This window comes from Podarcis tiliguerta (genome assembly GCF_965153285.1).
Source record: "Podarcis tiliguerta genome assembly, chromosome: 16".
In the NCBI taxonomy this organism is placed as follows: Eukaryota; Metazoa; Chordata; class Lepidosauria; order Squamata; family Lacertidae; genus Podarcis; species Podarcis tiliguerta.
Window position 1 is genome coordinate 26614107 of NC_139549.1, and position 25462 is coordinate 26639568.

Genomic DNA, 25462 nt, shown 5'->3' on the forward strand with positions numbered 1-25462 from the left:
GCAACACCTCTTCTAAGATGGTGTATACCAGTAATTAAAACAGAGGGGGAACTTTATGAACCATTAGGAAAGTCTTTAAGTGGTTGTTTATAATTCCTGCAAACGCATTTCTCTTTTTCAGAAAGGGACCTGTAGGGTGTTATGTGCCTTTCTTCTGTATATTTTCAACTAACTAAGGGGGAAAAACAAACATGTTGATGTTTGAAATCAACAGGTAGCACTTTGCACAACAAAGAGAAGTATGCTTGTCTGCTAAACATCTGCATATCAAGGTGCTGTAAAAAGGCACACCTGCAGAAGGCAATCTAAAAAGATGAAAATCCTCCTTTCTTAAGTTACCATAATCTTGAGCAGTCAACATTTCTGAAAACCAGGAATGTGGTGCATTTTTTAGAAAGACATAAATTGTCCATAATGCAGTTGCTGTCAAATTTCTGTTACTAAATTTCCTCACAAACGAAGAGGAAATTAAGTTTTATTTGCCTCCAGCCTAAAAGTATTACATACATGCTTTCACAAATAAATTTCAAACATAAACAATCCCAGAAAAATCTTACCTCTAAATAAAGATAGGTGTTTAGAAAGACTTTAAGTACCCTGGTTTTAAATGTACCTTGCTTGGTACAAGTATAATTATTACTTGCAGAAATGTAACACCCCAATCTTAACCATATTTACTCAAAAGTATCTTCCATTTGTATCAAATGAATTTACTTCCAGTCTGTGGGTATGATCCCAAGAACCTCTGGTTAATAATAATAATAATAATAATAATAATGCCTTTAACTGTCAATGTACAACCTGTGTACAATGTTAATCAGTTCTCCTGAGCTCACTGAGATTTGTTTCACAGGAACTGCATTTAGGGCTGGAGTTCCACTCACTCCTATGCTTACTTGGTCACCAGGAAACTTCACTGGGTTCAATGGAAGAAAGCAGGTTGAGAGTTACAGCCCGAATCAGTGTGCACACCTGGCTGATTCAGCAAAACGCCTGTCAACATTTTGTGCCCCAAGTGGTTAAGCCATAGATCAATCTTTACTTTTAAATCCACCCAACGGAAAATGCTCCTTTAGTTTGAGTGTGGTGCTAATAATGTCAAGGTTTCAGGTTTGATCCCTGTGCAGTGTTGTTGTTGTTTTTTTTTGTAGAAAAAGTGCCACACTTTTTAACAATAAAAAAGAGGTGCTGATACTGCATACCATTGAATACCCCCTGGGGAAAAAGCACGGCCTGTATGGGACAACTACATATTCCTGTACTTCAGGGGTTGGACCTAGATCTCTAGGGTCACTTCCAACTCTACAATTCTGTGATTCTGTTACTTCTGTATGCCTGGCCACTGTAAGAACAGGACAATCCAGGAGGGTTCTTTTTATGTTAGGGTTTTAGTCTTGTTCTTATCTGCTGTTCTGTGTTTTTAACTGTTTTTAATTATCTTAAATGCAGATCGCCTTGAGATGATGGTTTAGAAGGCGATTAATAAATCAAATATAATAATAGTAATCTCCGAACCTTAAAGATCATTAAAAAAGTTATGGGTTTTGATTTTTTAAAGTGTCAGTCCAGTTTCAGCTTGCTTACACACGAAGTTATCTTAAGCAAAATGCTGCCATTGACAAGTCACTGTCTGATGTTCTCTTAATTAAACAACAGTTCAGGTCCATTTGCAGAAGTGATTATTGAACTATAGCCAGAAACAAAACAGACACCTCTCCAGATGTTTTGGTCTACAGCTCCCATCAGCCCCAGGCACCACAGCCAGATGCTGGTGTTGATGGCAGCGTGTTTGCACTGGCTAGGGCTGATGCGAGTCGTAGCCCAGAAATATCTACAGTGCATCAGGCTGATGAAGGTTACATTGGTCAGTGGTATCTTTAGGAGTGTGGACCAAGCAGGATCTTATGCAAAACCAGAGGAATATTGAAGCAGGTGCAACTCCTGGGCTATTTTGTGACATTCCTACCCAAAAGGGGAAATTAAGAGCAGAGTCATCATATTTGTCTAAGTAAAAATTGATTCTCTCCATCACCACAATAGCGATTTTTGTGAAGGATTCCCCCAGTCTTTAGGTTGTCACAACCTCTTTAAACAAAGGTGATTTCCTGAATTTCGGAGACCTGCTTTGATTCGCAGTCACTCATACGGACAGAGAACACCACGCTATAGTGCAAGCCACACAGTCATGTGAATCCACCTTCGACCAATGAAGCTGCCCTCTCCTTCAAGATCAACACACATGTACTGATCTGATTCCGGACGCTTTCTGCAAGCACACTCAACGATACTTACATCCATGCCCTGTAATTCAAGAACAGGGTTCTATATCCCTCTCAAGTAAGCCTTCCAAACTCCACCAATGTGAGTATCAGAAAATGCTCAGGACACGAAGGTGGAGAATTTGAAGTCCAGGTCACTCTCATAAAGAGAACCTTTGAGATCCAAGCTCTGGGGAGAATGCCCCACTGCCTGGCCTGCCATGTGCTCCCTAGTGGTTAAGATCCCTGCAGCCTTGAGCCAAATTACTCAGAAGTAAGCCCTACTGAATTACTTCCTAGTAAGGCTGCATCCCTGTGCACACTAAGCTAAGCAAGTTCAGTCCTGAGCCTTGCAGGATTTACTTCTGTATCAACATGCGCATGCTGTTAAGTTACTTTGAGAAGTTCCACACTATTCCCTGAAAGCACATTCTATGTACGTTTGAAGCACATGACTCCCCCTGAAGAATCCTGTGAACTGTAGTTTGTTGAGAGTGCTGGCAACGGTAGCCCTGTGAAGGGAAACTGCAGTTCCCAGGATTCACTAAAGTCATGTGCTCAAAATATATGCTCAATATGGATGGTGCTAATTTGCATCTTATGTGGCAGCCAGCATAGGCGGTCTTTTGCCACTATAAAAATGCGGAGGAGACAGCCCTCCCCAAGCACGTGGTGGACAATATACCTGGGACTCTCTGCATCTCCCCAGCAGATGTTCTGTCCTTCCATTCTGCAGAACCTGGGCACACCTGTGCAGTGGTGGCTCTTACCTTTAGCCTCCACTCCTCACAAAGTTCCACCTAGAACTGCACCCCACAGCAGGGTGCCCTCCAGATGTTTCAGACTGCAGCTCCCATCAGCATGATGCTCAGGTTAGTATACAATCAGAACATCTGCAGGAGGACATCTGCTGATGGACCTGTGATCTGCAACGTTCCAGTTTCTGTCCAGATCTTTGTGGGTGTCAGCTAACTGTTACACCAGCCGCCAACTTCTGGAAAGTCTTTTTATATTCCAAACCCATGATCCCAGGGACACCCCCCCTCTTACCTAGAGAAACCTTTTCCGCAGCTCTGGCAAATGTAAGGTTTCCCCACCGACCCATCGTGGGACCGGACGTGATAGGACATCCGGTCCTTCCTCTTGAACCGCAGCCCGCACACAGGGCACGAGTAGGGCTTCTCGCCAGAATGTGACAGCTTGTGCCGATTCAGGTGGTAAACGTCCCGGAAGATCTTCCCGCAGATCTCGCAAGCCACCTGCTTCCTTGTCCGGCTCCGCTTGCGGGGGGCGGCCGTGTCATCCAGCCCGGGGATCCCATTCTCGCCCAGCCTAGGGGGTGGGAGGTCGATGTAGCCCAGCTGCAAGCTGGTGACGCCATGCTGGGCTTCGTGCTGGCGGAGGCGGTTGGCATCTGTGAAGACTTTCCCGCACAGGCCACAGGGAAGGATGCCAGCGTCCCTCAGACCCCCCGGGGCACTGAACATCATGGAGTCCAGCAGGTTGGCCTTGCGAGGACGCCCCCGACCCCGCTTGCTGCTCAGAGAGGGGGCGCCAGTGCCAACGTTTTGGAAGGGCGAAGCCAGGAGGGGTGGCGAGAGAGGCCCGGCCACCATGGGAAGACGGTCCACCCCCTGCAAGACGGGCAAGGAAGACTGGGCAGCGGCGGAGAGGGCAGCCCGAGTGGCTTCATCCTCGGGCATGCCGGCGATTCCATTGCCATTGGGGGCCAACCCAGTGCCGTTGGTCATGTCAAGGGGGAAGCCCAGGTCAGTGGTGCCCGCGCCAGGACGGAAGAGCATGATGTCTGGGCGGGTGGCTGGTGGGACCAGAATCTGGACGTTGGACTGCTTGATGACCTCCTGGCAGATATCGATGACAGAGCGCATGAGAAGGAACTTGGCGGCTGTCATGAGCTCTGGGAAGCTCTCTAGGCGCACCACAATCCGTGAGGTGTAGGCAAAGTCCAGGATGTCTCCGAAGACCTTGGAGCTGATGGTGTGCATCTCCAGCTCCCGGCCCACCCCGCCGGGGCCGCCCCCGCCCCCGGGGCCGCCCCCTCCAGCGCCGGTCGCCTCAGCTGCGCCCCCGTCCGGCGCCCCGGCGGCTCCTGTACCTCCGGCGCCCTCAACGCCTCCACTCAGTCCCTGCGCGCTGAAGACCGACTCGAAGTACTCGCTGCAGGCAGCCAGGACGGCGCGGTGCGCAGGGAAGCTCTCGTCGCCGACGCGCAGAAGCACGTCGCAGAAGCGCCCGCCGTTCTTGCGCTGCTGGTTCAGGTTGTGCAGAAGGTCGGCGCTGTGCCTGCTCACCTGGTACGTGTAGCAGCCCGGTGGGGACGGGCCGCACGCATTGGCACTGGCGGCGGCTGCAGCGGCGGCGGCGGCTGCTGCGGCCGCCTCGTTCACCCGCTCCATCGGGGCTGCTGCTGCTGGAGGCTCGCCTTACCTTCCTGCGCCTGCAGCAGCAGGAACGGCCGGCAGGGGGAGCGCGTCCTCTCGTTCCTCGCCTGCTGCGTTCACGCGCTCCCGTCGAGGGGGCTGGTGCGCGCGCCCGTCAAGCGGGGGAGGAGGAGGGAGAGGATGGGCGGAATGCAAAAAGAAAAGGGAGGGAGGGGGAGAACCAGAATGGCGCACGCGCTCCGCCTCGCGCCTTCCAGAAAATCCCCGGGCCCCGACGGCGCCGTGTGTGCGCGAGCGCGCCCAGGAACCGGAGGAGGAGGAGATGGAGATGAAGGCGGCCCCGTGCGGGGGTTGTTGCAATGCAAATCCCAAATACAATTGCAAGACTGGAAGAGAAAGCGAAGGCAGGAAGAACAAAAGGCCGACGGCGGGGGAGAGAGAGAGAGAGCGCCCAGAGGCCGCAGGAGCAGAAGCAGCCGCGGCGGGCGGGCAGGCAGGCAGGCAGCCCCTTTTCGCCTCTCCCCCCAGGCGAGTTCCTTCGCGGCCGCCACGAGGCGCTGCAGCGGGAGCGGGACCGCCGAGGAAGCTGCTGTCGATGCTGCCGGTGGTGCTGGACGACGAGGAAGCGGCGTCGGTGGTGGCTCGTGCTGTCTTTTTCTCTTGGCCGCCGTCGGTGGGAAGTTTTCGGGGGCTGCCGGCACGCTCCGTCCGCCCGCCCGTCCCCCTCCCTCGGTGTGTGTGTGTGTGTTTGGAGCGGAGGAAAGATGGCAGCGGCTGTACTTCCTCTTGCACTTTCACCCCTGGGGGGGGAGGGAAAGGAGGAGGGGGGGCCGGCAGTCCCGAGGTCCCCCCCGCGCTGCAAAAAGGGAAAAAAAAACGCGCTCCGGCAGGGGGCTGCTGAGCCGGCCGGGGCCTCGGATTGCGGGGCGCGCTGCAAACTTTGCTGGTTCTTCTTCGGCGCTGGCGGTCCCCCTCCCGATGTAGAAAGGGACCCCCCCGCGCCCGCTCGCCTTTTCTCCCTCCCTCTCTGCAGCCACTGAAGCTCTTCCCCCCTCCCTCGCTTCCTGCCCCCCTCCCTCCCCGCATCCGCCAATGCAAGAGCAGCCAGAGGCAGCAGGCCGGCCCCCCACCCCACGCCACCACCCAACCCCCCCCTTCCTGGCCGCGGGGGCTGGGGGCTGCTGCTGCAATTGCAGCCGCCCTCCCCCCTCCCCAGCACTGATCCGCCAATGCCGAGCCAGCAGCGGCAAGGGCCCCCGCCCCAGGCTGAGCAAGGACGGGCTTGCCTGGATGAGAGTTGAACCCCCCCCCACCCGGTCTAATGGATCTAGGCTGGAACAACTGGGTGGGGGGCGGCTTGCAGCCTGAACTCTCCTCCCCCAGTTGCTCAATGCAGATGGTGCAATTCAACCCCCGCCTTCTCTAATTCCTGTTAAAGCCCCCACCCCCAGCCACCCCTCCTTGTCTCTTTCTCTGATGAAGGTGATCCCTGGAGGGCCGCCTCGGAGCCGCGCCTGGCCTGGGCGAGGGGTGGGGGGCGCGCGGGGCGCTCCCCGGAGGCGCGGGGCTTTAACCCCCGACGGACCCAGCCGCTGGTTCCCCTTCCCCGCTACTGCTTCCCACCTATCGGTGCACCGCGGGGCTGGGGAGGGAGGACTTGGGCGCCCATTTGGGCCCTCCTCGGGGGTCGTAGCGCACCTGGAGCGCTTGATGGGCCTCGGCGGGGCGCGCCCAGGCCGCTCCCTCGGCGGCCGCAGAGAACACTGATGGGCCAACAACCCCATCGCCCGACGGCGCAGCCTGAAGCTGCTTGATTTCCCTCCACTTGCAATTCCTATCCGCCTCTTTTTAACGTTTTATAGAAAATAATTATGGTATCACAAATTACTTTCCCACTGAAATTGTCTAAATGTTTAGCCTGGCTGGAGAGGGGAGTAGGCAACTGAGTCTTACCAGTTTCCAGATCCAAGCCAGCTTCCATCACCGCAAAATTATAAATGGAAAAAGCCTTCAGTGAATCCTTTTGATCCCACAATGGGCATTCCTTAATTCAGGCACGGGGGTTTTCTCACTCTGTCCTTTGTGTGTGCTTTCTCCCATTCAGGCAGGTGCCTAAACACATGCAAAACTTTCCCTTTAGCCAGAAAAAAGAAACGCCACTGTGGGAATTGACATGCAAATGAGCAGCAAACCTGCCAACCCCCACAGAGTATCCTAACATGTCCTTGAAGGCCCCATAAAATACCTTTAGCCATCCATGTCCCCAGGTCTCTGGAGTCGCTCCTCCAATCGCCCTGTTTGCACCCAAGCTGGCAGGTGCAACAATGATGTAGGATTTGTCAAGTCTCGCTTTTTATTCCAGTAATTCTTAACGGCACAAAGCCCACATCAAACCTGTGGCACTAGGCGGCAATGTCCTTTAAATCTACTTTTCTCTTTGCCGGAAGCAATTACTGTCACAGAAATAAAAATTTACTCAGATATAGCAAAAGCGTTATTCATATTTAAACAGGTGGTATTTCATGTGGTTCTTGGAGCAAAATAGACACAGCTCCTCTAAATAGAGTTCATTTCTCTCTCTTCAAAGCCCTCCCCTGTTTTAACACTTCGGGGATTTTTTTTGCTTCCTCTCAGCTATTCCCCATCTTTCCTTTTCAAGAGTGATGATGCTTCCTTTAAACATCTGTTGCCATGGTACCTTTATGTTCCCAACATTCCCCCTTCTACGTTATTAACAGAGGAGACAGCCCTTCAAATCCTGCCAGCGTTTAGGAGTATTACCTAACAGCTAGGTAGAATATGACCCCGTTTACTCAGAGTAGACCCAGTGAAATTAATTAAGTCATATCCATTAGTTTCAGCAGGGCTGCTCTTGAGTATGACAGACTTCGGATGCAACTCAGTTGTTTTAAGAGTGATTTTATTCCCCCCCCCCCAAAAAAAAACAACAACCCTACTTATTTTTTATTTATTTCAATGGGCCAAACAATGCAGCGATCCTGCTAAACTAGCAGGTCAGTTATCTCAGAGATAATCCATTCCAACCCCCCTGCTATAGCATCCCTGACAGGTTGACATCCAGTTTCTGCTTAGAAACCTCTTAACCTTGGAGAAGACACCTTCTTCCTAGGCATCTAATTCCACTGCTAAACAGCTTGCAGTGTCAGGTTGGTCTTGCAAATGTTTAGTCAATATCTAGGGGGTTGGCCTCTGGAGAGAGAGAAAACAAATATGGCAGCCTTTCAAAGATTTGTCTCCCTCCTAAGCTCAGCATAGGCTATCAGTGGCTGGTGCCCATTGGGACTGCTGGGCAGAATACAGGTAGCCAAAGAGCCAAGGTGGCACCAGAGCCAATCAGTTTCATCCCCATCTTACCTGCTGAGATTTGCAAAACTCATTGGGAAGCAGGCAGTGCAAACCACTAGACTGTTTTTATAAGTAGGTGGAGCATAGCTCATGGTGCAGACTGAGGATGGTGGGGCAGTGCCCCATTTGCAGCCTCCACTGGCATAACCCTTCCTCACATGACCTGTTGGACCCAGCTCCATTTTTCTCTCCCATCCCTGGATTTGTTCCAGTTTGTCAACATCTTGAAGAAGCATCTCTACCCACATCAATCAGCCTGGACACTGAGATCCAGCTCCAAGGGCCTTCTGGGGGCAAGGGCCTTCTGGGGGTTCTCCTACTTTGAGAAGTGAATTTACAGGTAACAAGGCAGAGGGCCTTCTCGGTAGTGGCACCCACCCTGTGGAACAGCCTCCCATTAGATGTCAAGGTAATAAACAACTGCAGGCGGCAACCATTTTAGGTGCGTCCAACTTACGCACGACCACTGACACATGGGGCGGAGCGGGCTTCTGCGCACTCTGCCGACACGGGTCAGAAATTGAATCCCTGCACAAAACGGTTGCTTTCTGTATACAACACTTAGAAGACATCTGAAGGCAACTCTGTATAGGGAAGTTTTTAATGCTTGATGTATCACTGTGTTTTTATATTGTACCCCAGATTGCTGGGGTAATGCTGCTGCTGCTGCTACTACTAATTTTATCATTCAGTGCAGAGGAAATAAAGAACACATTTTATAATATGGGGCCAGAATATCTTCCTTGGGTGAGGGGGCTTGCCTGGGGCAGCACTTTGAGGTTGTGGGAGGGTCTTTTGCCAGGCAGGGGTAGCAAGGACCTCTGTCAATTAAAAATTGAAGGTGCCACATCTAGGGCTGTAGCTAGGGGGTGGTGAGGTGCAACAACGCAAAATTGGCTAAAAAATGTCCATAAACATGTCTATAAATACAAATATCGACCATTGCCTCATTAGAAAAGGTTTTAAATTGAGGGTGAATTGAATGGGTGGTGTGGGGTTGGAGGAGAGGCAGAAAGAAGAGCTAATTTGTCTGTGTCTAGGCACAATCTAGACAGTTCTTCTGCCAGGGCGCAAGATCACCTAGCTACGGCTCTAGCCATATCCACACCAGACCTATTAGCTCAGTCTCTGCACTAATGAGACAGTGGCAGGGAGATGTAAATTCAAACCCACCACGAGGAACAATTTTTTCTGCAAATAAGGAATGGGAAATTAGTAACCCGAGTTCAGTGCTGAGCTAGATGGACCAATGGTCTGACCCACAAAGCATTGTCCATTGTGAGTGGTTTGAGAGAGATCAGGGATCGGTCCCCTGCTTCTTGCCTGCTTCTTGCTTTCATGGCTCATGGTCAACACCTCACCCTTGGGTGGGGGGCTCAGTAACTTAGCAAATGACCATTGCCCCTGATGCTACAGTCCCTGTTTGACTTGGATTTGGGCGTATGAAATGGATTAGGGTACAGTTTGGAACATACAACCTAGGGATAGAGATTACTAGAGAGAGAAAATCTGAAACTACTACGATGCATTAGCAATAAATATTCTAAAACTCCCAGCTTTTCAGTACTTTCAGTACTAGCTCCAGCTAAAAGAACCCACTCCCAAGGAATTGGCTTCGCTTTAGGACAGATATACTCCTCCTACGCTGTTCATGAACTTCCTATTAGTGTGAGTCCTGCTGGCAGAATTGTCACACTTTGAGCTTTTGCGAATAGGTTGGGATTCTAGCTTTAGATCAAGGTGTGTATGTAGCATAGGATTTACTGCCTGCTTAAAATTGTAATTTGACTTTCTGAAACAGCATTTACATATTCTGTCATGTTCAATTCATATAATAAACCAAGCTTTATTTGTTAATGTGTCAAGAATCTTAATGTAAAGCTATTTGTTTGCCTCTAAAAATTACTGGGTTGCTCATCTGGCAGTTAATAGCTTGCTAGGGTCACTGGCCCAGAACACAAAGTAAAAGCGTGTCGGGAGTTTTATTTAGGCAGGAAATGAGACAAGCACATATTCATAAATGGACACACGTTATAACTCTAGCAAAAGATCCCAAACCTCTTGTTGGTGTAAGAATACACGAGTGCTGGACGCATGTTCAAACACACAACTGTGGCACCCAGAAGGAAGGGGAAAGCAATCTGTACAATGTCTTTTTCCATTGGGAGAAGTGGGGCATAAATTTAACAATGCATTTTCAGAGTCTTCTCTATCCTGGTGGACTTCAGATAATTTGGACTGCAACTCCCATCAGCCCTCCAGTACTCCAGAACGTCTGATTCATAATAATAGTAGAGGCGGTAGCAGCAACATTGCACTATCATTACATCTCTGTGGTTGGAGGAACTTTTGGCCTGCCAGGTGTTGCAGAACTACAACTCCCATCAGCCCTAGCAGCCTTGGGCAATGGCCAGGGATGATGGGACTGTAGTTCACACCTGGCAGGCCAAAGACTGCCCACACCTGTTGTATGGGGTACTGTGGTAGGAAGGAATTGAGAGGCTCTTGCCATGAGGTGGCTACAGTCAAGAAAATGGGGTGTCAACAGAGGCAGGGGATAGGAAGGGGATGGAAACAATATATTGTTGCAGTTACATGTCATTAGGTTTAGGAATAGTAAGCAACATGTTTTGGGGGTGGGGAGAGAATTTAAGTCAGGGGTTCTCACACATTTCCCCCATAGATCCCTTCAAAATTTCAGAGGGTCTTGGCAGCCCACTTATTTTTTTCTGCCTGTTGTAATGCAAGGTTCTTAATTAATTAATCCACTACAGTATTATTATGTTCTGTGTTTTAATGTCATAAGCCATCCTGTCATCTTCCGGTGAAGGGTGGTATATAATTTTAATAATAATGTGCCGTGTTAGATGCTGTATGGTTTTTAATTGCTTCTCTTATTTCTTATATTTTGTCTTTAATGATATAGTATTCCACAGAAGTCAAACAGTACGATTTAAAACTATATTTTTATCGCTTCTGGAATTAAAATGAAAGATAAGGTAGACAATTAAAGGATAATTCTAAGTATTTAACGAGATGGACCTACCACCTGAATGAGAGCCGCAGTTTGGGAGCGCCTGACAGAAATAAAGCCTTATTTATTAACAGGTCTTTCTATCTGCCTTGTAGGCCCAGACCTGAACGTAGTAGCGAGGGTGGGGTCTGTGCCTCCTGCAATACCGTCTCCCGGCCATTAGGCGGGAGGAGTCCTTACGGCGACGCTTAAGCTGTCTCCTTTGGTTTCCTCTCTGGCCTCCACTCTATGGTAGCGTCCTCGCTCCCCCCCTTTCCAGGAGTCATGGGTGGAGCGTGATGACAACAGAAAGGCGGGGGTAACTCTCGCGCTCCGCGCGCGCCCCCCTGCCGGGCTTTTGTTAGAAGTCTCGCGAGAACCTGTGCTTTGGGCGCATGCGCCGTGCCACAGGCCTGAGGCGAGCCGTCCGTGAGGCACCGCTGCCGCCGCCACCGCCATCATGAGCACGACGTTGGCCAAGATCGCCGAGATAGAGGCCGAGGTAACCCAACCAGCGGCGACTGAAAGGCCTCGGCTCTCCCTGTGGGGGCCTAACCAGCGGCTCCGCCCCGCCCAACTGGGCAGTGGAGGAGTCGTGGGCGCGGCTCAGTAGAGCCTCCGTACACTGCGGCAGTCTATCTGCTGGGGGTCAACAATGCGGGAGGCTGGTAGAAGCTTGCTGGACTGAGGTCGAATAGTATTCACTACCCCCATCCTGGTGCTTTCCAGATGTTCCTGGAGTGCAGCTCCCATCCTTATCGCTGAGCATTGCCGTGTTGGCTGATGGGATTCGGAGTCCCCAGCAGTACCTGGGAGATACCATGTTGGGCAAGGCTGGAGCCCAGGGGAGGGAGATACAGTGGTACCTCGGGTTAAGTACAGTGGTACCTCGGGTTACATATGCTTCAGGTTACAGACTCCGCTAACCCAGAAATATTACCTCAGGTTAAGAACTTTGCTTCAGGATGAGAACAGAAATCATGCTCCGGCAGCGTGGTGGTAGCAGGTGGCCCCATTAGCTAAAGTGGTACCCCAGGTTAAGAACAGTTTTAGGTTAAGAACGGACCTCCGGAACGAATTAAGTACTTAACCCGAGGTACCACTGTACTTAATTCGTTCCGGAGGTCCGTTCTCAACCTGAAGCACCACTTTAGCTAATTGGGGCTGCCGCCACGCCGCCAGAGCCCAATTTCTGTTCTTAACCTGAAGCACTATTTCTGGGTTAGCGGAGTGTGTAACCTGAAGCATATGTAACCTGAAGCATATGTAACCCGAGGTACCACTGTACTTATTTTGTGTGTGTGTGAGCGCCCCCCCCCCGCTTTCCACCATTGTATCTGTTTATTTATGCTCTGAGACTCCTTGGGCCCTGCCCAAGGGTATGTAAAATTAATAAATAAATAGGAATAAAGAGCACTGGCCCAGCCTGGTGCTAAGGGTTGCTGAATGAAGTTGGAGGCTGGTGGGCTTGTGTCTTCTGAGCACAGTGCAGACAGGCCTCCTTGCCCCAATAAAAAAAACGGATAGCTGTGACTTAGGTGGCTTGTGAAGAGCCATTGCTGGATGGAGCCCGTTGGAGTTGCAGCACCAGGTTGGCTCAGTGTTTTTCAAACTTGGGTCTCCAGCTGCTGTTGCACTACAACTCCCATCATCCCTAGGTAGCAGGACCAGCAGTCAGGGATGATAGGAATTGTAGTTCAACAACACCTGGGGACCAAAGTTTGAGAAACACTGGGCCTTAGACAGAGCCAAGGAGGAGACAGCAGAGGAGGGATCTATCCCAGCTATAGGCTGCAACCACTAGTAGTTAAGGCTGAAAGTGTGCAGCTCACACAGTGTCACCCAAGAAGCTTCATGGCCAAGCCAGGATTTGAACCTGGATCATCCTAGTTCTAGTCCAATCCTCAGGAAAACAATAATTGTCTGAAAAGTGGGATAAAAGTGCAGCAAATAAACATTCAACCTCTATCTTCCACAACACTGTTGGGGTTGAGCTCTGATTGAAGTTAAGCCTTGAAAAGTGCCACCCCTTCTTCTGCTTTTGTCCGAGTTTCCTACAGAGTAGAAACAACCCTCTGTAGCTCTTCTGATGGGACAGATACTCTTCCTGTCTCCCTTGCATGACTTGCAGACAACTCCTCACTCCTTTAAATCTCTTCTGTGGCAGGGAAGAGTGACCTGTGCACTTCAATGTAATATGCAAGACCTTGGAACAAGGTTGGTGTCACCAATCTTTCCCATGAAAGTTCTGGGCTTGTGCAGCCCTCCTTGATCTTTGTCTTCTCCCCTCTCCACAGATGGCCCGCACGCAGAAGAATAAGGCCACAGCTCACCATCTGGGGCTGTTGAAGGCACGTCTGGCCAAACTGCGCCGAGAGCTCATCACCCCGAAGGGAGGTGGAGGGGGTGGTCCAGGAGAAGGTATGTACAGTATTCCAAAAGGATGGAAATGAGTGGCTCAGTCCTCAAGTTGAAGTTTGGAGATGGAGCTGTTTTCCTCTCATTAGTAGAAATAAGAATATACAAAATACACCAAAAGTATGTGCACTTGCTTTGGAAATTATACAGAATTTTAAGATGCTGACTGTAAACTGCTGAGGTAGTGACTAGGAAGGGTAGTGATTGGTTTGAGTACTTCTCACTACTGTCCCCTATGTATGTTTATTCAGATGTTGAACACCTGAAGGTGGCTTATAGTTCAGGATTATATGTACACTTGGTGTCATGTGCTTTTCCTCCCCTCTCCTCCTCTGGTGATGTAATACAGATTTTGCTTCAGTTTTCAGTTGGCCACCGTTCTACACTGCGTCTGAACCCTAAACCAAACATAACTGTGTGAGAATCCTAAACATAGTTAGTCTTAACTATGGTTCACTGTTGAAGTCTTCATATACCATAGTTGGCTTGTTTCAGTAAACTATTGCTAAAAGTAACCCCAGTTTGGATATAAGACTAAACTTTGGTTTGTTAAAAACAGAAGCAAATGTTTCTGATCTTCTTGCAGCCATATTTGATCAGGAGTTGGGCTGGTGGGAAGTTGCAGGGATTTAAAGTCTTCTCACGTAATGCTAAACCATATGCCAGTGTAGCATCTGATTGGGACCTGTATTTATTATGGATGAGCAAGACTTAGAGGCTCTGATGCTTAAATAAAACCTGTTAATAAATCCTATGGGCAGATAAAAATATTTCTCTGATAGGATACCAGAGCTATCTCAGGCTGAAGGTATCATCCAAGGGGGCCCAGCCTGGCTTGCTGAGATGACTCTCTTCTCTGGCTTTCTCCCCTCATGCTCCAACTTCCTGGAGGGGCCTGGTACAATGAAGGGGGCAAGTGTAGCCCATCTCTTCTGCAGCCTGTCAGTAACAGTACTGATTTCTGCATTGAAGGTTTTGATGTTGCAAAGACTGGCGATGCCCGAATTGGTTTTGTGGGCTTCCCATCCGTGGGGAAATCCACTTTGCTGAGCAACCTTGCTGGAGTCTACTCGGAGGTTGCTGCCTATGAGTTCACCACGCTGACCACGGTGCCTGGTGTGATTCGATACAAAGGAGCAAAAATACAGGTGAGCTCTCTAGATCTGGGGTGGGAGTGTATGTGAAGGATGGAATATCTGAAATATGTATGAAGGACCAATTTTTTTCAGTACATTTCTGGTCTAGGTGTGGAGATTTTTCCTTTTGTTTAATTAGAGCTAAGTCTGTACATAAAAGTGGATCTGCTTATTACGATGGGTTTCAGCTGACTTCGGAAAAGTCAAGCCCTCTAGCACAGTATATTCTAGCTATACCAGGAGCAGCTTAACAGGATGCCCTCCAGGGATTGTGAACTACAACTCCCATCAGCCCGAGCCAGCATGGTGAGTGGTAAGGGGTGATGGGAGTTGTAACCCAACAAAAAAATTCTAGAGGGCACCATGATGGCTGCTCCTGATCTACACTGTTTGGCAGCAGGACTCCTGGAGATGCTTATGATGGTATCACCTTTTGTCATTAATTGTACAGGCACAAAGGGTGACAAATATATAAGAGTTAGAGTTAAATGGCAACGGAATGCAAAAGTACCGTCTCTGACACTTCGATTAGAGCTTAAATGTAGGCAAAACAGAGCAGTAGTAATTGGTGACAGATTTCCTTTTAAAAAAAAATAATATTTATTAGAAGTTTTATAGTTACAGAAAAAAAAGATATAAGAAAAAAAAGGCAATAAGCAGTTAACAATCAATACATCGAAAATAGAAAAAAAAACAATACATCCAAACAACAAGAAAAAACAAAAACATTTAAAAATACGTCCAATTTCCATATCTTTATCTTTCATTTACTTGTTTCCTCGACTTCCTCACACCTCCCTTTTTTGTATTCTAGTTCAAATTAGCTAATTCAGCAAATCCTTTCCCTCTTTCTCAATTTTTTGTTCTATAATTTATCTTGACACAATCTAACTTTAAATTTTCCACTTTAGCCCATTAACAATCAGTTTTTGCATAATTCTTAATAACATTTCTGCTAAAACCATATGACTTCATTCCAGTATTCTTCTAACATTCATTAATTTTGCAATATTTCTGTAAATATACTTTAATTTTTTTCCAATCTTCTTCCATCGACTCTTCTCCCTGGTCTCGGATTCTGCCAGTCATTTCCGCCAATTCCATGTAGTCCATCAGCTTCATCTGCCATTCTTCCCGGGTGGGTAGATCTTGTGTCTTTGGTGACAGATTTCCTCAGCAAAGCTAAGATTATTGTGTTATTTCCTGTCACGGGACAGGAAATCATTGCCTCTATTCAGACTCAGATGAATGAAGCTGATCAATATTGTTAAAATGTCCTCACAGCTTTCTCCACTGCTGGTGGATTCTGGCTTGCTGATTTATATATGATGGGTTTCTTTCCTCTTCCTTAAACACTACAGCTTCTGGATCTTCCAGGAATTATTGAGGGTGCAAAAGATGGGAAAGGTCGTGGTCGCCAGGTCATTGCAGGTGAGGTTGTAGGATCAGAGAAGAATCAGAAATCCTTCTTGCCTATCCATCTTTTTGTGCTTTTGAGAGGGAGGAATCTTTACAGATATATTTCTTGTCATTTGATATGTTTTGTCCACTGTGCCATACATATCTTGTGAATGTTTCGTCTCCATAGAAAGCAGAGGTTTGACTTTCCAGCTTCCTTTGCTTGATTTAAAAAGCAGAATTTATAAGGCATTCTGGCTTAGAGAAGCAGATTGCAAAACAGGAGTGAGAAGTGCTTGGCACAGAATGCAACTCTTTCTTTCCAACCTCTTTGAAGAAACGGAGCGAGCGTCTTTTTCAATTCTCTTCTTTCTTCGCAGTTGCTCGAACCTGCAACCTTATTCTGATAGTCCTGGATGTCCTGAAGCCCCTGGGACATAAGAAGATAATTGAGAATGAGCTTGAGGGCTTTGGGATCCGACTGAACAGCAAACCTCCCAACATTGGCTTTAAGAAGAAGGACAAAGGAGGCATCAATCTCACAGCCACTGTAAGCAGGCCTGGGCAGAAAGTGTGTGCGCCTCCTGCCTTGTCACTGTGACAAGGAGAGAGCTCTTTGGATAATCTGAATGCTCTTCTGGCTTTGCCTGAGTAGTTTTGGAAGAGAGCTATTTAATTAATTACATTTATCTGGGGACAATCCTTGCTGATCTGGACAAGGATCCCATGGCTTTGAATGGGGCCTCGCTTTGACATAGATTTATTTGTGAGAACAGTTAGAGACTTTTCCTTGTTGCAATGGAAAGGGAAGTATGCTGTGCCATTAGCTGCTGGAATATGGCTAGTTGTACAGAGATGAGAGTCTCATCTGTTGCTCCAACCATTTTTGCCTCTGGCTCTGCCCATCACTGACATGAAGCCCTCTGGCCGAGAAAGATTCCTGTCTGATGGTCTGAAAGGTTCCTGTCTGATAGGATCTTCAGATCTGTAGAGCTAGGACTTACTCACTAATTTGGTTACCACAAGAAAAGAACGGAAGCTTCTTCAAATAGCTCTAATGGAATAATAACAAACCCAAATCTGCTGGGTTCTCCAGAGTTACTCACCTCCTGAATATCTGAACGATTCTTTTGTTCTTCCATTAGTGCCCACAGAGTGAGCTGGATACTGAAACTGTGAAGAGCATCTTGGCGGAGTATAAAATTCACAATGCTGATGTCACGCTGCGTAGTGATGTTACTGCAGACGACCTCATCGATGTGGTTGAAGGAAACAGGTAGTGTGGTGGGGCTTGTGAATCAGACTGGATGATGAGGTTTAGTAGGCTCTTGGGGTTGCTTATACTGTGTCGCAGATGCCTTTCAAATTCTTCAGGGAATCAAAATCCAGTGTGCGTTATATATTGTGCAAAGCAAGCACTTTTATCATTATGAATGCAGGCTGTTTGGGATGTGCTGGGGGTTGTGTTGTGGATTTTGTACTTTTGGAAATCCACTCTTGAAGAGGGTCTGATTTGTGAGGAGGCCGCCTGCCTTCCCACTCGATTCCAGTAGCAAGGAGCTGTGTAATTGCTCTTGTAACTGCTGAAAGGTGTGGAATAGTTTTCTCGATGGAAGACCAAGAGTGCAGGATGGTCTTCTTTGTTTTGGGACACTGGAATAAGTGCCAAATCTTTGTGGACACATGTGGGCATAGTAGTTTGGATGTACCGTATTTTTTGCCCTATAGAATGCACTTTTTCCCCTCCCAAAATGAAGGGGAAATCTGGGTGCGTCCTATGGGGCGAATGCAGGCTTTCGCTGAAGCTTGGAGAGCGAGAGGGGTCGGTGCGCACCAGCCCTTCTCGCTTCCAGGCTTCAGGAACACATCTGCAGCCGAGGCAGCCCTAGGGAACTCCCGCAGGGCTGCCTAGGCTGCGGATAGCAGCCTGCTTCCCGGAGCGCCGGGCGCGCTGAAAGCAGAGCGCCGGGCGCTTCGGGAACACATCCGCAGCCTAGGCAGCCCTGCGGGAGGTCCCGCAGGGCTGTCTATGCTGCGGATAGCAGCCTGCCGCCCGGCGCGAGAGGCGCCCTGAAGCAAAGTGCCCGCCCGCCGGACAGATATCCGCAGCGTGTTGGAGCCCTGCGGGAGTTCCCCGCAGAGCTCCCCACGCTGCGGATAGCAGCCTGCCGCCTGGCGCGAGGGGCGCCCTAAAGCAGAGCGCCCCGCACGCCGGACAGACATCGGCCAGCCCCACAAGCTCGGGGGACAGCAAGGAGGCGCAGCGCTGTCATCCCGGTGTTCCTCGACCTGGTTCGGTTTCCCCAACCTGGTTTTGGGGGGGAAATAAAGGAAAAAATTTTTTCCTTTATTTCCCCCCCAAAAAACTAGGTGCGTCCTATGGGACGGAGCGTCCTATGGGACGAAAAATACGGTGCATAATCTTAAGGGCTTATTCCAAAATACACCTGTCTTGTAACCATGATCATTCAGGAGGGACAGTAGAGAGTAATCACTAGTTTTTAAAAAAGAAATGTGTGTTGTCGGTGATAATTTATTCACTCTTACAGAGTTTACATCCCGTGCATTTACGTGCTGAACAAAATTGACCAGATCTCCCTTGAGGAACTAGACATAATTTACAAAGTGCCTCACTGTGTTCCAATCTCTGCTCACCACCGATGGAACTTTGATGACCTCTTGGAGAAGATCTGGGACTACCTAAAACTTGTGCGAATGTGAGTCAAGCGTTTTGCATTGTCCAGGCTGAAAGCATCTCTGGTTCCCGTTCCCTTGGAAATCTGCAGCTGCATTTCCTTCCCCACTGTCCTGGTTTGAGCTGCTTGACTTGCAGGCTGGTCTTTGAAGTTGGCTTCTCTTCCTGCTTTCTTGCTGTAATCATGTTCTGTCCCATGGTGCCACATGTAAGCCCTAAAATAGCTTTGGACAGTTGTCAACAAAACCTTTGTACAATTCGGCATCATTGCAGTTTTATATGACAGGATAAATGTGGTAGGGTGATGCCTTCAGTAAACAGAATGGCCATTCATCGGGAATGGAGGGAATTGTGGAGGACAACAAATGAGCCACTCCGTACTTTAAGGGCATGTTTCAGTGCAAAAAAATGTTAACTTTATGCACATTGAAAATTGGCCTGACATTGAGAAGAGTAGGCTAGGATCTTTCTCTGTTCTCTGTGTGCTGGGAATTTTTTTTATTTGGGGGGGGGGTAACAGGTGAGCGTTTCTTTGTGCTATCCCACCACATGAATTCTGAAGCACTACAGTTCAGACACATGGATTTATCTCATCTGTTTTCTGTTGCTGCAAAGCAGCCTTCACCAACTTTGTGGGAGAACCTAGAGAGCCAGTGTGGTGTAGTGGTTAAGAGCGGTAGTCTCGTAATCTGGGGAACCGGGTTCGATTCCCCGCTCCTCCACATGCAGCTGCTGGGTGACCTTGGGCCAGTCACACTTCTCTGAAGTCTCTCAGCCCCACTCACCTCACAGAGTGTTTGTTGTGGGGGAGGAAGGGAAAGGAGAATGTTAGCCGCTTTGAGACTCCTTCGGGTAGTGATAAAGCGGGATATCAAATCCAAACTCTTGTGCTCTCCAGCTGTTTAGGGCAGCAGCCCTAGCCAGCAGCTAGGGATTCTGGGAGTTGGAAATCTGAAAACATCTGGATGGCACCAGGTTGGAGAAAAGTATTCTAGAGGGTATGACCTGAACCAGTGGGTTCAAAGTACAAGAAAGAATTTTGATAAAACAATAGAAATAACTTTATGTCAGCACAAGTTATTTGGAACAGCTTGCTTTAATGGTGATGGGGGACTCCCCTGCCCTGGAGCTTTTAAGCAGAGGCAGGCTGCCTGGCTTCCTATTGGGGATGCTGGAGTAGTTGGTGTCTTGCATTAGAAGAGTGTTGGGCGAGATGACCTCTGTAGTCGGTTCCAGCTCTAGAATTCTGCAAACTACAGTGGTGCCTCGCAAGACGAAAAGAATCCGTTCCGCGAGTCTTTTCGTCTTGCGGTTTTTTCGTCTTGCGAAGCAAGCCCATGAACGGATTAGCGCTATTAGCGCTATTGGCAGTTTAAGGGCTAAAAATGGCTTTTTAAGGCTTAAGGGATTAGCGGTTTTGCTGCTAAAATGCTTTTAGCAGCTTAGCGCTTCAGTAAAAGGAGTTTTGGAGCGGAAAAAAAAAATCAAAAATTTTCGTCAATTTTCGTCTTGCGAAGCAAGCCCATAGGGAAATTCGTCTTGTGAAGCGCCTCTGCAAACGGAAAACCCTTTCGTCTTGCGGGTTTTCCGTCTTGCGAGGCATTCGTCTTGCGGGGCACCACTGTATTACATACCCCTCCTTCCTGCCAAAGGAGCCCAATGTGGCAAACACACAAATAATAAAGGCAAAAACATCTGAAAACAATTTTAATACAGCTGCAAACTGGGAGAGATCTCTTTTTAAAAGGCTTGTTGGAAAAGGAAGGTGTTTGAGAGGCGCCAAAAAGACCATGGAGATGGCCTCTTCCTAGTCAAGCTGACGGAGGCCTTAGATGATGAATTTTTGCCCTGGGTAGAAGGGAAGCCTTGTTTGAAATGTATCTGTGTTTTAACGTGCTGTAGCATCTCCTTTTGATGACTCTAAATTTAAATTGCAGTTACACAAAGCCCAAAGGGCAGCTACCAGATTACAGCTCTCCCGTAGTCTTGCCTTACTCTCGGACCACAGTGGAGGATTTCTGCATGAAGATCCACAAAAACCTGATTAAAGAGTTTAAATAGTAAGTACGGCCTACAAAGCAGCCAATTTTCTCCCGCAGTCCTTGTAATGTCACAGCACCAGGCGACAAAAACATCAACTCAAGCTTCCTTTCAAGTAGAAAATGACTAGGCATTGGGAGGTTCAGCATTTCTGTGGGAAATTAACTGTAGTCTTTTGTCTGATCGTATTTCTATTCTCCTTGTAGTCTTAGACAGCCTCGAAAGCACTGGGTCACAAGTACCGTATTTTTCGCCCCATAGGACGCACCGCCCCATAGGACACACCTAGGTTTTTTTTTTGGGGGGGGAATAAATAAAAAAAATTATTTCCCCCCCAGGCATGGGGCTGGCGCCATGACCCCAGCCCCCAGAACAGCCTGCTATCCGCAAGCCTAGGGAGCCGCGCCGGTCTCCCCAGGCTTGCGGAGAGCTGCGCGAAGCCTGGGCGCGCTTTTCAGCGCGCCCCAGGCTTCGCAATGCAGGCAGCTCTCCGGGAAGCTCAGGAGCGCAGGCAGCTCCGTGCAACCCTCGGGAGCCCGGCGCGATGGCACGTTGGTCTCCCGAGGGTTGCGCAGAGCTTCCTGAAGCCTGGAGAGCAAGAGAGGTCAGTGCGCACCGACTCCTCTCGCTCTACAGGCTTCAGCGAAAGCCTGTATTCGCCCCATAGGACGCACACACATTTCCCCTTCATTTTTGGAGGGGAAAAAGTGCGTCCTATAGGGCGAAAAATACAGTAGATGGCTTTTCATTCAGTTTTGCAAAAAAAGCCAAGCCTTTGAAGGATATTTCTCATAGTACTATCATTGTGATGGAACAATTTGTACTTTGTAATTGAAAAGTGCATCAAAGGGCAGGGAAGCCATTGCGGCAGAAGGGAAGAAACAGTTCTTCGTAGTGGAAGATAAGTTGCCCTACTGAACCAGAAAATAGATTGTTACAATGACATGCTACATGGGGCTACCACAAATACTGTTTGGAAGCTCAAGCTCATGGATAGGCAAACTAAGGCCCGGGCACTGGATCTGGCCCAATCGTCTTCTAAATCCAGCCCGCGGACAGTCTGGGAATCAGTGTGTTTTTACATGAGTAGAATGTGTGCGTTTATTTAAAATGCATCTCTGGGTTATTTGTGGGGCATAGGAATTTGTTCATTCACCCCCCCCCCCAAAATATATATAGTCCGGCCCCCCACAAGGTCTGAGGGACAGTGGACAGGCCCCCTGCTGAAAATGTTTGCTGACCCCTGCTCTAGCTGCTGCTGGGCTCTGGAGTAGCATGCAAAATCCAAATCATATTATTCTCTGTGAACTTGCCTATTCCGAGCAAGGTTTTGATACCGACTTACAGGGTTCCAAAAATGGCTGGGCCCCCCAGATGCTTGATGGGGCACATCTGTTGGTATCTCTCAGAACACAAGTTGAGATCTTTGGAGTAGGCTTCTGTCATTTTGGTCAAACAACAACAACAACAACAACGATTATTATTATTATTATTATTATTATTATTATTATTATTATTATTATTATTATTTGTACCCCGCCCATCTGGCTGGGTTTCCCCAGCCACTCTGGGAGGCTTCCAACAAAGATGCAAAATACATTAAAATGTCGCACATTAAAAACTTCCCTGAACTGGGCTGCCTTCAGATGTCTTCTAAATGTCAGGTAGTTGTTTATCTCTTTGACATCTGATGGGAGGGTGTTCCACAGGGCGGGCGCCACTACCGAGAAGGCCCTCTGCCTGGTTCCCTGTAGCTTTGCTTCTCGCAATGAGGGAACCGCAAGAAGGCCCTCGGCGCTGGACCTCAGTGTCCGGGCAGATCGATGGGGGTGGAAACGCTCCTTCAGGTATACTGGGCCGAGGTGGTTTAGGTCTTTAAAGGTCAACACTAACACTTTGAATTGTGCTCGGAAACGTATTGGGAGCCAATGTAGGTCTTTCAAGGCCGGTGTTATGTGGTCTCAGCGGCCGCCCCCTGTCACCAGTCTAGCTGCCGCATTCTGGATTAGTTGTAGTTTCCGGGTCACCTTCAAAGGTAGCCCCACTTAGAGCGCATTGCAGTAGTCCAAGTGGGAGATAACTAGAGCATGTGCCACTCTGGCGAGACAGTCTGCTGGCAGGTAGGGTCTCAGCCTGCATACCAGATGGAGCTGGTAGACAGCTGCCCTGGATACAGAATTGACCTGCGCCTCCATGGACAGCTGTGAGTCCAGAATGACTCCCAGGTTACGCACCTGGTCCTTCAGGGGCACAGTTACCCCATTCAGGACCAGGGAGTCCACACACACACACACACTTCCTGTCTTCCAAAAACAGTACTTCTGTCTTGTCAGGAGTCAACCTCAATCCATTAGCCGCCATCCATCCTCCAACCGCCTCCAGGCACTTGCACAGGCCCTTCACTGGTTCTGATTTGAAAGAGAGGTAGAGCTGGGTATCATCTGCATATTGATGGACACCCAATCCAAACCCCCGATGGTCTCTTCCCAGCGGCTTCATGTAGATGTTAAAAAGCATGGGGGAGATGACGGAACCCTGAGGCACCCCACAAGTGAGGGCCCAGGGGTCTGAACACTCATCCCCCCCACTTTCTGAACACGGCCCAGGAGGAAGGAGCGGAACCACTGTATAACAGTCCCCCAGCCTGTGCAGGGCATCCTTGAATTTATGAAATTTCCTGTTACTGAAGATGTGTCAGGTGTCATTATCACTTGTTCTGTCATTTCCTGAAGGTAGGCTGATCATGTCTGTTGGATGTATTATCTTACTGCTGCTGTGTAGTGGTTTTTTAATAGCCAAAACTATTTTATAAGTGTTTTGTTTGCTGCTTGTTATATATTTTATTTGTGAGGCACTCAAGAGAATTAAAGAATAGCGGCCAAGAGAGATTAGTGAGATTCTCTGACCTGTAGAGAGTATCTGAATTTTTGGGAAAGCCTCACTGCTGCTGGTCTATATACACTGTAGAAGTGTAGTGTCTCAACTAAACGCTTTTCTTTTTCAGTGCACTTGTGTGGGGCTCATCGGTCAAGCACAACCCACAGAAAGTTGGAAAGGATCATACCTTGGAGGATGAAGATGTCATTCAGATAGTGAAGAAATAAAAAGCTCTACTGGGCAATTAGTCATGACTCCTTCTCCTCAGTGACTGTTCAGACGCTTGTTCTATTTGCTGGATGGTTGAATGTGTGTGTGCTCATTCCTATCTTAATCCTCCTAGGAAAGTCAGGTGTATTAGCCATGGGAGCAAGGAAAATCTGTTGACTGTGTGAGGCCTTGGTCTCTATTGCTGTTTTGACTGACTGCACAGCCTCACACTAGGGCAGGGGGAAGCTAACCTGCGGTTCCTCCCCACCCACAGCTAGACTGTAGCTCCAAGCAGCCAGCCTGGCAAGGGGGAGGCACAGCCCAGCAGCTGGAGGTCCACAGCTTCCCCATCCTTGCTGTAGTGTAGATAAAACATACAAGGAAGAAAATGTGCAAGCCTTCTGCTTTGCTTTGTGCATGAGAGGCATACAAAACTAGCATTCTTGTCATTATATGCTTGTGTAAATAAAGCATGCAGATAAAAACTCAAATATTAATTCCGGAATGGTGCTCATGCCTAGAACTTAAACACAGTGTATGCATATAACAAGCTTTTGCGAGTATGGGTTAAGAGCTTTGCTTTTTTCCACCTCACTCTTCCCCCGGGGATTTTAAGACTGGCACCTCTCATTGCTGTTTGAAATACCTAGAAATGTTTTCTTCAAGCTTTTCCAAAATTGACACAGCTTTGTACAAAAGGCGTCTCTGGTATACCAGTGATGATAAACAGCTGCCTATGGAAAAACCCACACATCACGTGTGTGCAGGAGCCTATTCCTGCTCCCCACTGAATGTGACATTTAGATACAAGAGTTGCCCTGACGGTGGTGGAGGTAGAATTTTAACTATCAAGATTAGACAGCCAGGAATAACCTTATTCTCACGCCAGCTGCTAGATGCGAATGGCATAATTTATCTGTGCATTATGTGAAGTTCTTCCTTTCTCACTGACTAGCATCATTGGATGACCCCTACTTCCTCTAGTGTTTATACAGTAGTAGCTTTCTTTAGTGCCCAAAAAACTCAGCTGCATCTTTCAATAAAAAAATTGTTTCTATTCCCTTGCTGCCATCAGGTGGAATAGTGTTTGAATAATAAGTGAAATGCGAGACAATCTTAACATGGGTGGTTAGGAGCAGGACTCTTGTTCCTAGCTGCTTCCATGTAGTTTAAGGGGTCAATGCCTGTAGCACACAACAGGATTAATTATAGAGCATTAGTTTTGAGGTGTCTGCCAAGATTAAGCTAACACCAGGTGCATTAACACCCCATTAGGTAGTCCAAGCCCAAGCTCCATTAGAAACTTCTAAAGCTGCTAATCAGAACTGCTGCTCAGCCCACTCACAAGCATCTTGCAATCCACACATTTTGCCACCTTAAAGGTAAACTTAAAGGGACCCCTGACCGTTAGGTCCAGTCGTGGACGACTCTGGGGTTGCGGCGCTCATCTCGCTTTACTGGCCGAGGGAGCTGGCGTACAGCTTCCAGGTCATGTGGCCAGCATGACTAAGCTGCTTCTGGCGAACCAGAGCAGCGCACGGAAATGCTGTTTACCTTCCCGCTGGAGCGATACCTATTTATCTACTTGCACTGTGTGCTTTCAAACTGCTAGACTGGCAGGAGCTGGGACCAAACAGCTCACCCCGTCG

The 25462-nt window shown here is 48.4% G+C and overlaps 2 protein-coding genes and 2 long non-coding RNA genes across 11 annotated transcripts in view; 2 read left to right on the forward strand and 2 right to left on the reverse strand.

Moving 5' to 3' along the window:
• The window catches only part of PATZ1 (POZ/BTB and AT hook containing zinc finger 1), a gene marked incomplete at its 5' end in the record, with an annotated part of 32067 nt that extends 27392 nt beyond the window's left edge, over positions 1-4675 (reverse strand). For all 8 annotated transcript variants that reach the window (XM_083417680.1, XM_083417681.1, XM_083417677.1 and 5 more), the window contains one exon: positions 3309-4675. In XM_083417680.1, the coding sequence (XP_083273806.1) occupies positions 3309-4675 (1367 nt within the window). The remainder of the gene's footprint in view (positions 1-3308) is intronic.
• Positions 4676-11281: 6606 nt separating this feature from the next.
• Positions 11282-23850, forward strand: DRG1 (developmentally regulated GTP binding protein 1). The gene is made up of 9 exons (XM_083417881.1): positions 11282-11541; positions 13337-13460; positions 14430-14605; positions 15955-16024; positions 16372-16541; positions 17137-17267; positions 18541-18708; positions 20624-20746; positions 23731-23850. Exons 1-9 carry the CDS (start codon positions 11500-11502, stop codon positions 23828-23830), a joined length of 1104 nt encoding a protein of 367 aa, XP_083274007.1. The 5' UTR covers positions 11282-11499; the 3' UTR covers positions 23831-23850.
• On the forward strand, positions 17274-18378 carry LOC310666756. The gene is made up of 2 exons (XR_014506012.1): positions 17274-17817; positions 17904-18378. It is a non-coding gene; the product is annotated as an uncharacterized lncRNA (long non-coding RNA).
• Positions 19200-19936, reverse strand: LOC310666758. The gene is made up of 2 exons (XR_014506014.1): positions 19570-19936; positions 19200-19314 (listed from the first exon to the last, which is right to left on the reverse strand). It is a non-coding gene; the product is annotated as an uncharacterized lncRNA (long non-coding RNA).
• Positions 23851-25462: the final 1612 nt, after the last annotated feature.